The 12,037-nt window shown below is 37.3% G+C and overlaps 1 protein-coding gene across 8 annotated transcripts in view; it reads left to right on the forward strand.

Annotated features, from left to right (window-relative positions):
* Nucleotides 1-12,037, forward strand: part of TRAPPC8 (trafficking protein particle complex 8) — a 115,286-nt gene that overhangs the window by 33,909 nt on the left and 69,340 nt on the right. For 5 of the 8 annotated variants that reach the window (XM_032293102.1, XM_032293103.1, XM_032293106.1 and 2 more), the window contains 6 exons: nucleotides 322-415; nucleotides 1,464-1,726; nucleotides 2,275-2,390; nucleotides 3,385-3,535; nucleotides 8,325-8,425; nucleotides 10,398-10,503. In XM_032293102.1, the coding sequence (XP_032148993.1) occupies nucleotides 322-415; nucleotides 1,464-1,726; nucleotides 2,275-2,390; nucleotides 3,385-3,535; nucleotides 8,325-8,425; nucleotides 10,398-10,503 (831 nt within the window). The remainder of the gene's footprint in view (nucleotides 1-321; nucleotides 416-1,463; nucleotides 1,727-2,274; nucleotides 2,391-3,384; nucleotides 3,536-8,324; nucleotides 8,426-10,397; nucleotides 10,504-12,037) is intronic. The other 3 variants (XM_032293105.1, XM_032293108.1, XM_032293104.1) reach the window with 2 other exon arrangements.

Consider the following 12,037-nt stretch of genomic DNA (forward strand, 5'->3'; position numbering starts at 1 on the left):
AAAAAAAAAAAAAAAAAAAAAGAAGAAGAATTAGGATAGTAGAGTGTGAAAGGGGATTTAAGAATATAGTAGGTGTGTGCTTTATTAGGCAAAACTGAAAAAAATAAATAAATAAAAGTAAAAAGAATATAGTAGGTGTGAATTGGAGTGACAGAATAATATCCATGGAAGAAGTTATGAATTTGGAGGACTAGAAAGTACTCACTGTAGCAAATAAATGAAGCCAACAGTTAGTAGAGCAATCAGTTGTTGGTGGATTTGATAGTATCTTAAATATATTGAAATATAACTGCTAATGCTTTATAAATTTTATTTTGATAGGAATCATATGAAGATGGCCCTTGTCCTATAACTTCAAATAAGAATTGTGATAATAACTTGCTTTCATTGGATGGATTAGATAACGAAGTCAAAGGTCTTGATATATTTTCTCTAAGTTTCTCTTTTGATTGAAAATATGCACTGTTGTCAGCATGCTAACCTTTATAGATTAAAAAAAATGGGGGAAATTTTAATTATACAGAAAGATAATAAGCAGGTTAGTTTTTCTTTTTTTCTTGCAAAATCTATGTGCATCTTTTTTCTTTTCTTTTCTTTTCTTTTTTTTCTTTTAGCTGTGTATTTTCAAAAAGCTGTTTGTTTTTTTTGAGATGGAGTCTTGCTCTGTTGCCCAGGCTGGAGTGCAGTGGTATGGTCTCAGCTCACTGCAACCTCCAAGCTCTGCCTCCCAGGTTCAAGTGATTCTCCTGCCTCAGCCTCCTGTGTAGCTCGGATTACAAGTGCACGCCACCACACCTGGGTAATTTTTGTGTTTTTAGTAGAGATGGAATTTCACCATGTTGGTCAGGCTGGTCTTGAACTTGTGACCTCTTGGTCTGCCTGCCTCAGCCTCCGAAAGTGCTGGGATTACAGGCATGAGCCACTGTTCCCAGCCCATGTTAGTTTTTCTTCTGAAGATTTTACTGAGCCACTTGAGTTTGATTGTTTTTGACACTTAAAAATTTGTTTTATATGAGTAGTATGTGAGATTTCTTTTAAAATATTTTATAGAAAGGGAAGATGTGATGCACAACATTAATTATTTAAAAATTTACATGATTTTGAGAGCCTTATTTCTGATTTTAAATTACAGTTTTAGTAATGATAACTAAAATTTTATTACATTTTTTTCTTATGGCTTAGTTGTGCTGTTTAAAAGTCATTCATTATATTATTCAAAATAAAGCATTTTTTTCATTTCCTGGTTTATATGAATTTTCAAATTTCCAATACATGCACCAAAACAAATATTAACCCAAGCCCTTTAATTTTGAGGCCGTGGAATGTTACTGTGTTGTATCTTAGACATTTACATATACAGAAAGATAAGGGGTTTTAACATTCTGCTTTTTTTCCTTTAGCAGTATGATAGTATTATCACAATTTTCTGTTGCATTCTGAGAGTAAAAGAAAGATCTCTTTTTCAGTAGATGGCTTACCAAATAACTTCAGAGCTCACCCGCTTCAATTGGACCAATCCAGTGACCCTTCTAACAGTATTGATGGCCCAGATCATGTAAGATCTGTCTCATCGTTACATGAAACAAAGAAAGGAAATACTGGAATAATTCATGGTGCATGTTTGACACTTACTGATCATGATAGAATTCGACAGTTTATACAAGAGTTCACATTTCGAGGCCTTTTGCCACATATAGAGAAAACCATTAGACAATTAAACGATCAGGTAAGGTTTAATTTTTTGGATTAGCATTTTTAAAATTTAAGTAAATAGTAAATTTAAGAATTATTAGGCTGGGCGTGGTGGCTCACGCCTGTAATCCAAGCACTTTGGAGGCCAAGGTGGGCGGATCACCTGAGGTTGGGAGTTCAAGACCAGTCTGACCAACATGGTGAAACCCCGTCTTAAAAGAAAAAAAAAAAAAAAAATTATTAAACATATTTGAGGTTTTGTTTTGTTTTCTTTTTAAGATAGGCCAATATGAAGACTTCCCAAAATTATTATCAGGGATGAAATTCTGTTCAACTCCAGAAGAGGTTTATTCATTTTCACTAGGATTTTGCCAGCATGTTAGACAGTTTTCTTTAAATGTTTTCTTTTTCGTTTTTTTTTTTTTTTTTTACTGACAAGAGCAACACCATAATTCAGTTTTAATAAAAATGAATGTTTGCTGACTAGTAAAGCTTTTTAGTTAAAAATTTTTTTGTGTGTGTGTAAAAGAAAAGTATTAAATTCTTTATATTTGTCAACATGTTTAATCTCTTTTTTTAAAGCTAATATCAAGAAAAGGTTTGAGTCGATCTCTATTTTCTGCAACTAAAAAATGGTTTAGTGGCAGTAAAGTTCCAGAAAAGAGCATTAATGAGCTGAAAAATACATCTGGCTTGCTGTGAGTAAAGTGTTACATTTTTGTTTTTCCTCTGTTTAACTCTGACTGGTGTTTGTACGATATCCTACAGAAGATAACTGTCTCTTTAATTTCTTAGTTTCCTATTGGTGAAAATTCAGGTAGATATGAAGAGTGACTCTAAGTAAATTATATTAATTTTTTAAAAACTGTAAGTAATTGGACATCTAAAAATAAATGGGAGAGTCACTTTACTTTGGGTCTGTTTCCTTATTTGTAAAATGATGAAGTTAGACTAGGTATTCATTAGTAACTATTCTGTACCTAAAATGTAATGGCCTGACGATTCTAAGACAAGGGACACGTTTAGTAAATTTTGCTTTACACAAAAAATCATTTTAAGGAAAAATATAATTAATCCATTTTGGATTTTAATCTTTCTCCTGGTTGTATTTATAAGTGAGTCACTCGGAATTAACCATTTACTTCATTATTTGACCATGGAGAAAATGTTTGCCTGCCATTGAGACATTCTCAGGGCTATAAATAATAAAACAGATATTTATGCCGGGCGCGGTGGCTCAAGCCTGTAATCCCAGCACTTTGGGAGGCAGAGGCGGGTGGATCACGAGGTCAAAAGATCGAGACCATCCTGGTCAACATGGTGAAACCCCGTCTCTACTAAAAATACAAAAAATTAGCTGGGCATGGTGGTGCGTGCCTGTAATCCCAGCTACTCAGGAGGCTGAGGCAGGAGAATTGCCTGAACCCAGGAGGCGGAGGTTGCGGTGAGCCGAGATCGCGCCATTGCACTCCAGCCTGGGTAACATGAGTGAAACTCCGTCTCAAAAAAAAAAAAAACAGATATTTATGTTTCCAGATATTTTGGCGAACTGACACTCTTGTTGGAGGTAGAATTTCTTTAAAACATTATTAGTTTTCCTCATATTCTGGAAGAACATGCAGCTTGTTAATATATTTTATAATTTTAATGGTTTAGTAATACATTATAAATTATTTTCTTTTGTATTTACAGGTATCCACCGGAAGCACCAGAACTTCAAATCAGGAAAATGGCTGACTTGTGTTTTTTGGTGCAGCATTATGATTTGGCATACAATTGCTATCATACTGCAAAGAAAGATTTTCTTAATGATCAAGCAATGCTTTATGCAGCTGGTGCCTTGGTTGGTATTCTGTGGTATAATTCCTTTATTCTGGTACCATAAATGATTTAGAAATTTCTCTTGGTGGCAAACAGAATCCTTAGGGATAAAGTTGTACTCAAAGAGCATATAGTGCTTTATAGTTTGTGAATTTCTTAATGCTGAGTTGATGGATTTCCCTCAAACTAGTTCATTAGGTGGGATGGTGGCACATGCCTGTAGACCCAGCTACTTGAGAGGCTGAGGCAGTAGGATTGCTTGAGCCCAAGAGTTTGAGACCAGCCTGAGCAAAATAATAAGATTACATCTTTAAAATAAATTGAAGAAACTTATTTCTTAAAAACAAAACCCAGCTGATCTCGGTGGCTCACTCCTGTAATTCCAACACTTTGGGAGTCCGAGGTGGGTGGATCATCTGAGATCAGGAGTTCGAGACGAACCTGGCCAACATGGCAAAACCCTGTCTCTACTAAAAATACAAAAAATTAGCCAGGCGTGCTGGCACATGCCTGTAATCCCAGCTACTTGGGAGACTGAGGCAGAAGAATCTCTTGAACCTGGGAGGCAGAGGTTGCAGTGAGCCGAGATCTCGCCATTGCACTCCCAAGTCTGGGGAACAAGAGAAAAACTCCGTTTCAAAAAAAAAGAAAAAAGAAAAAAAACAAAACCCAAAAACTAGGTCATTAAAAGATGGTCATGTATCAGGGTTTCGTTCATGATTAGTACTTTCTAACTTTTGCATCAGCTTTCAGAATTTAATTTCATTTTTTATTATATTCAAAATACAAAATTTTTTTTAGAAGTAATTTTTAGGCCGGGCGCGGTGGCTCAAGCTTGTAATCCCAGCACTTTGGGAGGCCGAGGCGGGTGGATCACGAGGTCAAGAGATCGAGACCATCCTGGTCAACATGGTGAAACCCCGTCTCTACTAAAAATACAAAAAATCAGCTGGGCATGGTGGTGCGTGCCTGTAATCCCAGCTACTCAGGAGGCTGAGGCAGGAGAATTGCCTGAACCTAGGAGGTGGAGGTTGCGGTGAGCTGAGATCGCGCCATTGCACTCCAGCCTGGGTAACAAGAGTGAAACTCCGTCTCAAAAAAAAAAAAAAAAAAAATAAGTTATTTTTAAACCTTGACAAACATTTTTAAGTTGCTTGATATATGACTTCATATTAGTCAAGAACATGTACTTTGGTGTGAGACACTCTCAGGCAAATTGTTGAATGTCTCTAAGCCACAGTTTTCTCACTTGTAAAAAATGTGAATCCTAATGGTATAGGATCAGATAAGGTGTAAGTCATGCACTTAGCATACTGCCTTATATATAATAAGGTGTCAGTAAGTATTGGTTGTGTTAGTTTTGTAATTGATTACAAAGCCAGGTGTTTCTGAAGCATTTTCTATACTTGTTGCCTAAAACCTTAAAATGTTTTTGAAAGTTATATGTGTAACCTGCTTTATGTGTTCAGAAAAGAATAAAATTAGCACTGTTACTTTCTATTTAATCTTTTAAAAAACATTTAAGCTTATAAACAGAAGTGAAGAAAAAATGTGTAAGAACTAATTTATTGGTAATTATGTAGATACTTTTTTTAACTAGAAAATATTCACAGGTTGACAGATACTTGTTTAATAACTGTCATTTGTTTTGCATTAATTTTAATACTGTGCATATATAAAATTAGTAACTTAAAAATGGAAGCCAGAATAGCAAGATTATATTGCTATTATTTTCTGTTTCTCTAATTTTTTAATGAAACTAGTAATAAACCCACTTTTATTTTTTTTGTGAGACAGACTCTTGGCTCACTGCAACTTCTGCCTGCTGGGTTTGAGCAGTTTTCGTGCCCAAGCCTCCTGAGTAGTTGAGAACACAGGCACACCCCACCATGCCTGGCTAATTTTTTTTTTTTGTATTTTTAGTAGAGACGAGGTTTCACCATGTTTTCCCAGGCTAGTCTTGAACTCCTGACCTTAGGCAATCCACCTGCCTCAGCCTCCCAAAGTGTTAGGATTACAGGCATGAGCCACAGCCAGCCCACTTTTTAAAAACCTTTCTCAGAAATGGAAAATATGCTATTGTTTGTGAGAAGTGTTTGAAAACATAAGTGAATTTTCCTTGGCTAAGTATTCTCTGATTGCTGATTATAGTCATCCAATTTAAGCTAATATGAAATCACAAATCATGTTATTATTAATGCCTTGTAACATAGGTATGCATTTGTAATGATAACATTTTATGTAATGTACCTGCAAGTAGAATGTTTGATAAATACATTTAAGCCATTCAACTGGAAGTATTAGTAGCTATTTAAGATAAAATAATGTAGCGCTGGAAAACAAAGGCATATTTGCTCCTATATGATATTTGCACACCTGAAAATCATTGTAGCCTTTAAAAGCTACCCTAAAAATAATAGGCTTCTGAGAAAAGTTGGACTGGGTTAGTCTTCTTGAAACCTATTCATCTTTGTAACCAGAGCACAAACAAAAACATTAAATGGTGGAAGATGATGGCTGAGGATACCTTAGAGAATATAAAAAATAAATTTTATATAGGGATTGGGGTGGAGAAGAGTTTCTAACCAGTGGAGCTGCCATGAAGGTGATCATAGAAGAAAGTACAGCCTGTCCTGAGCTCAGAGCTGTGCAAGACAGGTGATGTATTTCTCTGGAGACAGAGTCCGTGTGCACCAAAGTGTAGGCATTTAGTTTTTAGCAGCTGATAGAGTACTTGTCTGTGCAGCAGCTGTGCTTAGGGCTTTTTCCTTTCCTACTGAAGAATATAAATTTATAATACTGCTATTTTTGATTCCCTTGCCTAAGAAAAATGTGTGAATAAATAAAAATTTAATTTGTACTGATATCATTTCCTTATTTACCATTCACATGTTAGCTAATTGGTGAGGTAAAAATGTGTTGTAGTAGAATAGACTAGACTGTATGCCTTTTTAGATGAAAACTGTAGAAGATTGATTTGCTTTGAAAAAAAAGTATAGAAGATGTTTAGTCATCGTAACTACAAAGGCAAAATAAATATCACAGCAAAACCAGTAATAGGAATTCTTGTAGACTTTTTTTTAGATAATTTTTTTCTTTTTTGTTAGTGCTGAAGGAATTTTTTTTTTTTTTTTAAATTTGAGACGGAGTCTTACTCTGTTGCCCAGGCTGGAGTGCAGTGACTCAGTCTCAGCTCACTATAGCCTCTGCCTCCCAGGTTTAAGCAATTCTCCCACCTCAGCCTCCCAAAAATAGCTGGAATTACAAGCATGTGCCATCTCTATAAAGATGATACCACAACCATAACTGTGTCACATCTCAGAAGCCCATGGAGCAAAAATAAATAAAAAGACCTCTCAAGCTAGTTTGGAAAAATAGATAGTTTAGATAAACTGTTCAACCTCCCACTTAAAGCTGTTAGGCAGAATATCTGGGAGAACACTGCGGGTAAAATGCTGCCTAATAGTAATAACCTCTTGCTCTGACCAGCATAGGGTCATCATTTTGTTGTTGTTGTTTGTTTTTTTGAGACTGAATCTCACTCTTGTCACCCAGGCTGGAGTGCCTTGGCACAGTCTCGGCTCACTGTAACCTCTGCTTCCTGGGTTCAAGCAATTCTCCTTTCTCAGCCTCCCAAGTAGCTGGGATTACAGTCCCCTGCTACCACGCCTGGCTAATTCTTTGTATTTTTATTAGAGACAAGGTTTCACCAGTTGGCCAGGCTGGTCTCGAACTCCTGACTTTCAGTGAGCCGTCTGCCTTGGCCTCGCAAAGTGCTGGGATTACAGGTGTGTGTCACTGGGCCTGGCCAGCTCAGCATATTTTTGATGGGAAAACGTAACTGTCAAATACTATAATGACAAAGAGGAAGGGGAAACATGAGTAGCTCTAGAAAACAGAAGATTTAAAAATCTGAATAAAAAATAGAAAAGCGAGGGACAACACACCTAACCACTAGGCCTGACCATTCATTCATTCATAAGCACATTGTATATCCAGGCACCCACTCACGTTGCCCCATACGACATTCAGGTAGATGCCAAAATGAGGACAAATCCAAATGTCTGCTCTCTTTGGAATTTCCATGGCAAATCTGAGTTTAGACAAAAGTAAAGACCTTCCTAGGGTCTAAACAAATCTTAGGAGGCAGTCTTTGCTCCCAGTGTCACCAGTGGTGGTCTTATATTTGCCTGAGCCCTTCATAATTGTCTGGACACCAGAATTCATTCTTTATAGTCCTAGAGTTTAAGTGCTAGACCTTATCTAACTTTACCTGTAATGGAAGCATCTCTCTTTTGGCCTCTGTACTCTCCATGTTCCTTTGGGAATAACACATCCCAAAACAGTGGTCATTAGAGGGTGTTCAGGAAATGTAAGAAGAGAGTAATATAAATACAGTAAGGAAATGCCTTTTACTCTCATATGATTTCTCTGAGACCAGGTGGCCAAGGATCCCCTAGTCTTTAAGGATATGTTTTAAAGGTCTTAATTTAAGGTACGGCGGTCTTTCTTCACAAGAGCCAAGTAAGACAGTGCTACTTGGAGGCGTCTGTAGGACTCTTACTCACAACTTACTTGAATTCTAGGTGTTCTTTTGACCTCTCTGATTTCAGGCCTTTCGAAGTCAGATCACACAGCTTCTCCGACGTGTGGGCTATAAATGTCAAGTCTGCATTAGGCTATGAAGTTTATACATGTGTATCCAGTAAAAACAAAACTCCAGCAAATTTCATTACAACTTTTAGGCTTCCTATCTAAATTATAATACTATTTCTTCTTTTGAAATATGTAAACTATGTCTTTTATTTTAGGAAATGGCAGCAGTGTCCGCTTTTCTTCAACCAGGAGCACCTAGGCCATACCCTGCTCATTACATGGATACAGCAATTCAGACATATAGGGATATCTGCAAGTAGGTGACTATATAAGATTTATATTGTATCCAGTTAGAGGTCAGTTTGTTCCTTTTTTTTTTCTTTCCATTCCTAAACTCCCAAATCAAGCTAATACAGTCAGAGACAAGTTGAGGTGATTTTTTTTTTTTTTTTTAATTGGGTCTTCTGCAGAGGAAGAGGTGATTTTTTAAATAATAAATGTTTTATTACACCTTTTCTATTTTGTTTGGGTTGATGGTTAGGCATGTGTTACATAATGTTGAGATTATATGTTACGTTGAGAGCAATTTGTATTGTGGGGACATTTCTAACTTTAAACTGCTTTCATTTAGGAATTAGTCATTTTGCATTTTCTTTGTTAAATCGGCAAAACAAATAGTTAAATACTGTATTCATAGTGAATTCTGTTGGAACCCTGTAAGAGTTAGAACCCACCACCTATAAGGAGACTGTGAACTGGTCCCCAGTGGTCGGGGATATTTCATGGGATACTTGATGGGTAGACCTTGAAAGAAAGGTGGTTAGGACTTGATAACCATGAAGACATATCAGGAATTGTGATTGGCAGGCATAATGTTTTAGATGTGCATTACTGGTTAAAGAGAATAAAGCCCTGGCTAGGTTGGAAGGTTTCTGTCTAGGGAAAGTACTGGATGATAAATTTGGAAAGGAGGTTTGAGATAAATCTGTGTGAGGAAATTTTACCAACATGTTTGTTTGTTTGTTTGATTGATTGATTGATTGATTGATTTTTGAGACAGAGTCTCACTCTGTCTCCCAGGCTGGAGTGCAGTGGCATGATCTTGGCTGACTGCAACCTCTGCCTCCTGGGTTCAAGTGATTCACCTGCCTCAGCCTCCAGATTAGCTGGGATTATAGGTGGGAGCTACCATGCCTGGCTATTTTGTATTTTTAGTAGAGAAGAGGTTTCACCATATTGGCCAGGCTGGTCTCGAACTCATGACCTCAAGAGATCCATTCGTCTTGGCCTCCCAAAGTGCTGGGATTACAGCATGAGCCACCACCATGCCCGGCTCTTTTTTTTTTTTTTTTTTTTTTTTTTTTTTTTTTTTTTTTTTTTTTTGAGACAGAGTCTCACACTGTCACCTGGGCTGGAGTGCAATGGGGAGATCTCTGCTTACTGCAACCTCCACCTCCTGGGTTCAGTTGATTCTCCTGCCTCAGCCTCCAGAGTAGCTGAGATTACAGGCACGTGCCACATGCCCGACAAATTTTGTATTTTTAGTAGAGACGGGGTTTCACCGTGTTGGCTAGGCTGGTCTCGAATTCCTGACCTCAAGAGATCTGCTTCGGCCTCCCAAAGTGCTGGGATTACAGGGATGAACTACCATGCCCGGCCCATGTATTTTTTTTTCTTTTGAGACAGTCTCACACTGTCACCTGGACAGTCTCACACTGTCACCTGGGCTGGAGTTCAGTGGCGTGATCTCGGCTCACTGCAACCTTTGCATCCCAGGTTCAAGCTATTCTCCTGCCAGGCCTTCCAAAGTGTTGGGATGACAGGCGTGAGCCACCTCGTCCAGCTCCATAGACTTTTGTTTTTCTTTTTACAGTCAGTCCTGTGTATCTGCGGGTTCTGCACCTGCAGATTCAATTAATTGCAGATTAAACATATTTGGGAAAAAAACCCAGCAATAAATAACAACAATACAAAAATTAAAAATGCAAATAAAACATAAAGTATAACAACGATTTACGTAGTATTTACATTGTAGTAGGTATTATGAATAATCTAGAGATGATTTAAATTATATGAGAGGACGTCTATAAGTTATATACAAATACTATGCAATTTTATATAAGGAACTTGATAAACCTTGGATTTTAGTATCCTGGAGAGTCCTGAAACCAACTCCCTGCAACTATCCTCTAAAACTGTAATTGGAATCTTTTGCTGAACACATTTACTTTGATGTGCTAAGGTATTACTATAGTGCTGATTTTATCTTCTTGTCCTTTTTTCTATAGGAACATGGTGTTGGCTGAAAGATGTGTGTTGCTTAGTGCTGAACTTTTAAAAAGCCAAAGCAAATATTCAGAGGCTGCAGCTCTCCTAATACGGTTGACCAGTGAGGTACTGAAATTGTGTAGTGTTTGCTTTAGTTAGCATTGTTCATTTTTTTTAAAAGATGTGTTTTTTTTTTTTTTTTTCTTGAAAGGTTTACAAAATATAAAATTAGCTGGGGAAACCTTTCTTTGGGAATTTACAACATGGCTATTTTAGGTTTTCGTTGAGCTAATTTTAAATGTAATTTTTTATAAATTAAATTTATTTACACATTTTAAGCCTACATTTTGTTATTAACTACAGATATGTATTGAGAGCATCCTCTATGACTTAGGTTTTGTCCTTTGAATACAAATATTTAAAACAATATGTATTTGCATTGTTACTAATATAAAATGATATTCTATTTTTTATTTTTCATTATTTGTTATCTGAGTCTGCTTGCTAGGGAAATAAAACTCATTTTAAAAAACTAATCACTGAGGAATTTAAAATTTTGCTTTCAACTAGTATGAACTTTTAACAAAAATCATCTTGGCCGGGCGCTGTGGCTCACGCCTGTAATCCCAGCACTTTGGGAGGCCAAGGCGGGTGGATCAGGAGGTCAGGAGTTCAAGACCAGCCTGACCAACATGGTGAAACCCCGTCTCTACTACAAATACAAAAATTAGCCGGGCGTGGTGGCGCACGCCTGTAATCCCAGCTATTCAGGAGGCTGAGACAGGAGAATCTCTTGAACCCCAGAGGCGGAGTTGAGATTGCACCACTGCACCACAGCCTGGGTGACAGAGCAATACTCCATCTCAAAAAAAAAAAAAAAAAAGAAAGAAAGAAAATCATCTTAAACATTTAAAAAACCCATATTGTGAAATTTTAAAAGAGAAAAAATAATCCGTTTATAGTTGTTAAGGATTTTACAGCAGACATTATTGAGTTGCATTGACTGCAGGCTTGTAAAGAATGGTAGTAATTCCTTTATAAGTATTGCTGATAACACGTTTTTTAGACGAATGCTGAAGAATGAAGGAACAAAATCAAACACCTCCTTTGTTTGCTCCTTAAATGTTAAATTACCCTAGGATTTTAATCCTTAGACTACTGTACTTTTTATTCTGTACATTTTTGGGATGATCTTGTCCACAGCCATGATTTTCTCAAATCTGTCTTTAACCCTGACCTTTCCTTAAGCTTTTGATTTGTATGGCCAACTATCTTTCTTTTTTTTCTGAGACAGACTCTCACTCTGTCACCTAGCCTGGAGCGCAATGGTGCGATCTTGGCTCACTGCAACCTCTGCCTCCCAGGCTCTGCCTCAGCCTCCTGAGTAGCTGGGATTACAGGAGCCCACCACTATGCCTGGCTAATTTTTGTATTTTTAGTAGAGACGGATTTCGCCTTGTTTGTCAAGCTTGTTTGAACTCTGGAACTTGGGTGATTACAGGTATGAGTCCACTTTGCCCAGCCGGCCAACTGTCTTTAAGATTTATCTGCTTGCAGCCAGGTAGCAATCTAGGAGGCCGAGGTGGCAGATCACCTGAGGTCAGGAGTTTGAGACCAGCCTGACCAACACAGTGAAATCCTATCTCTACTAAAAATACAA

Source organism: Sapajus apella, unplaced genomic scaffold, assembly GCF_009761245.1.
Source record: "Sapajus apella isolate SASKATOON/1434 unplaced genomic scaffold, GSC_monkey_1.0 scaffold29, whole genome shotgun sequence".
In the NCBI taxonomy this organism is placed as follows: Eukaryota; Metazoa; Chordata; class Mammalia; order Primates; family Cebidae; genus Sapajus; species Sapajus apella.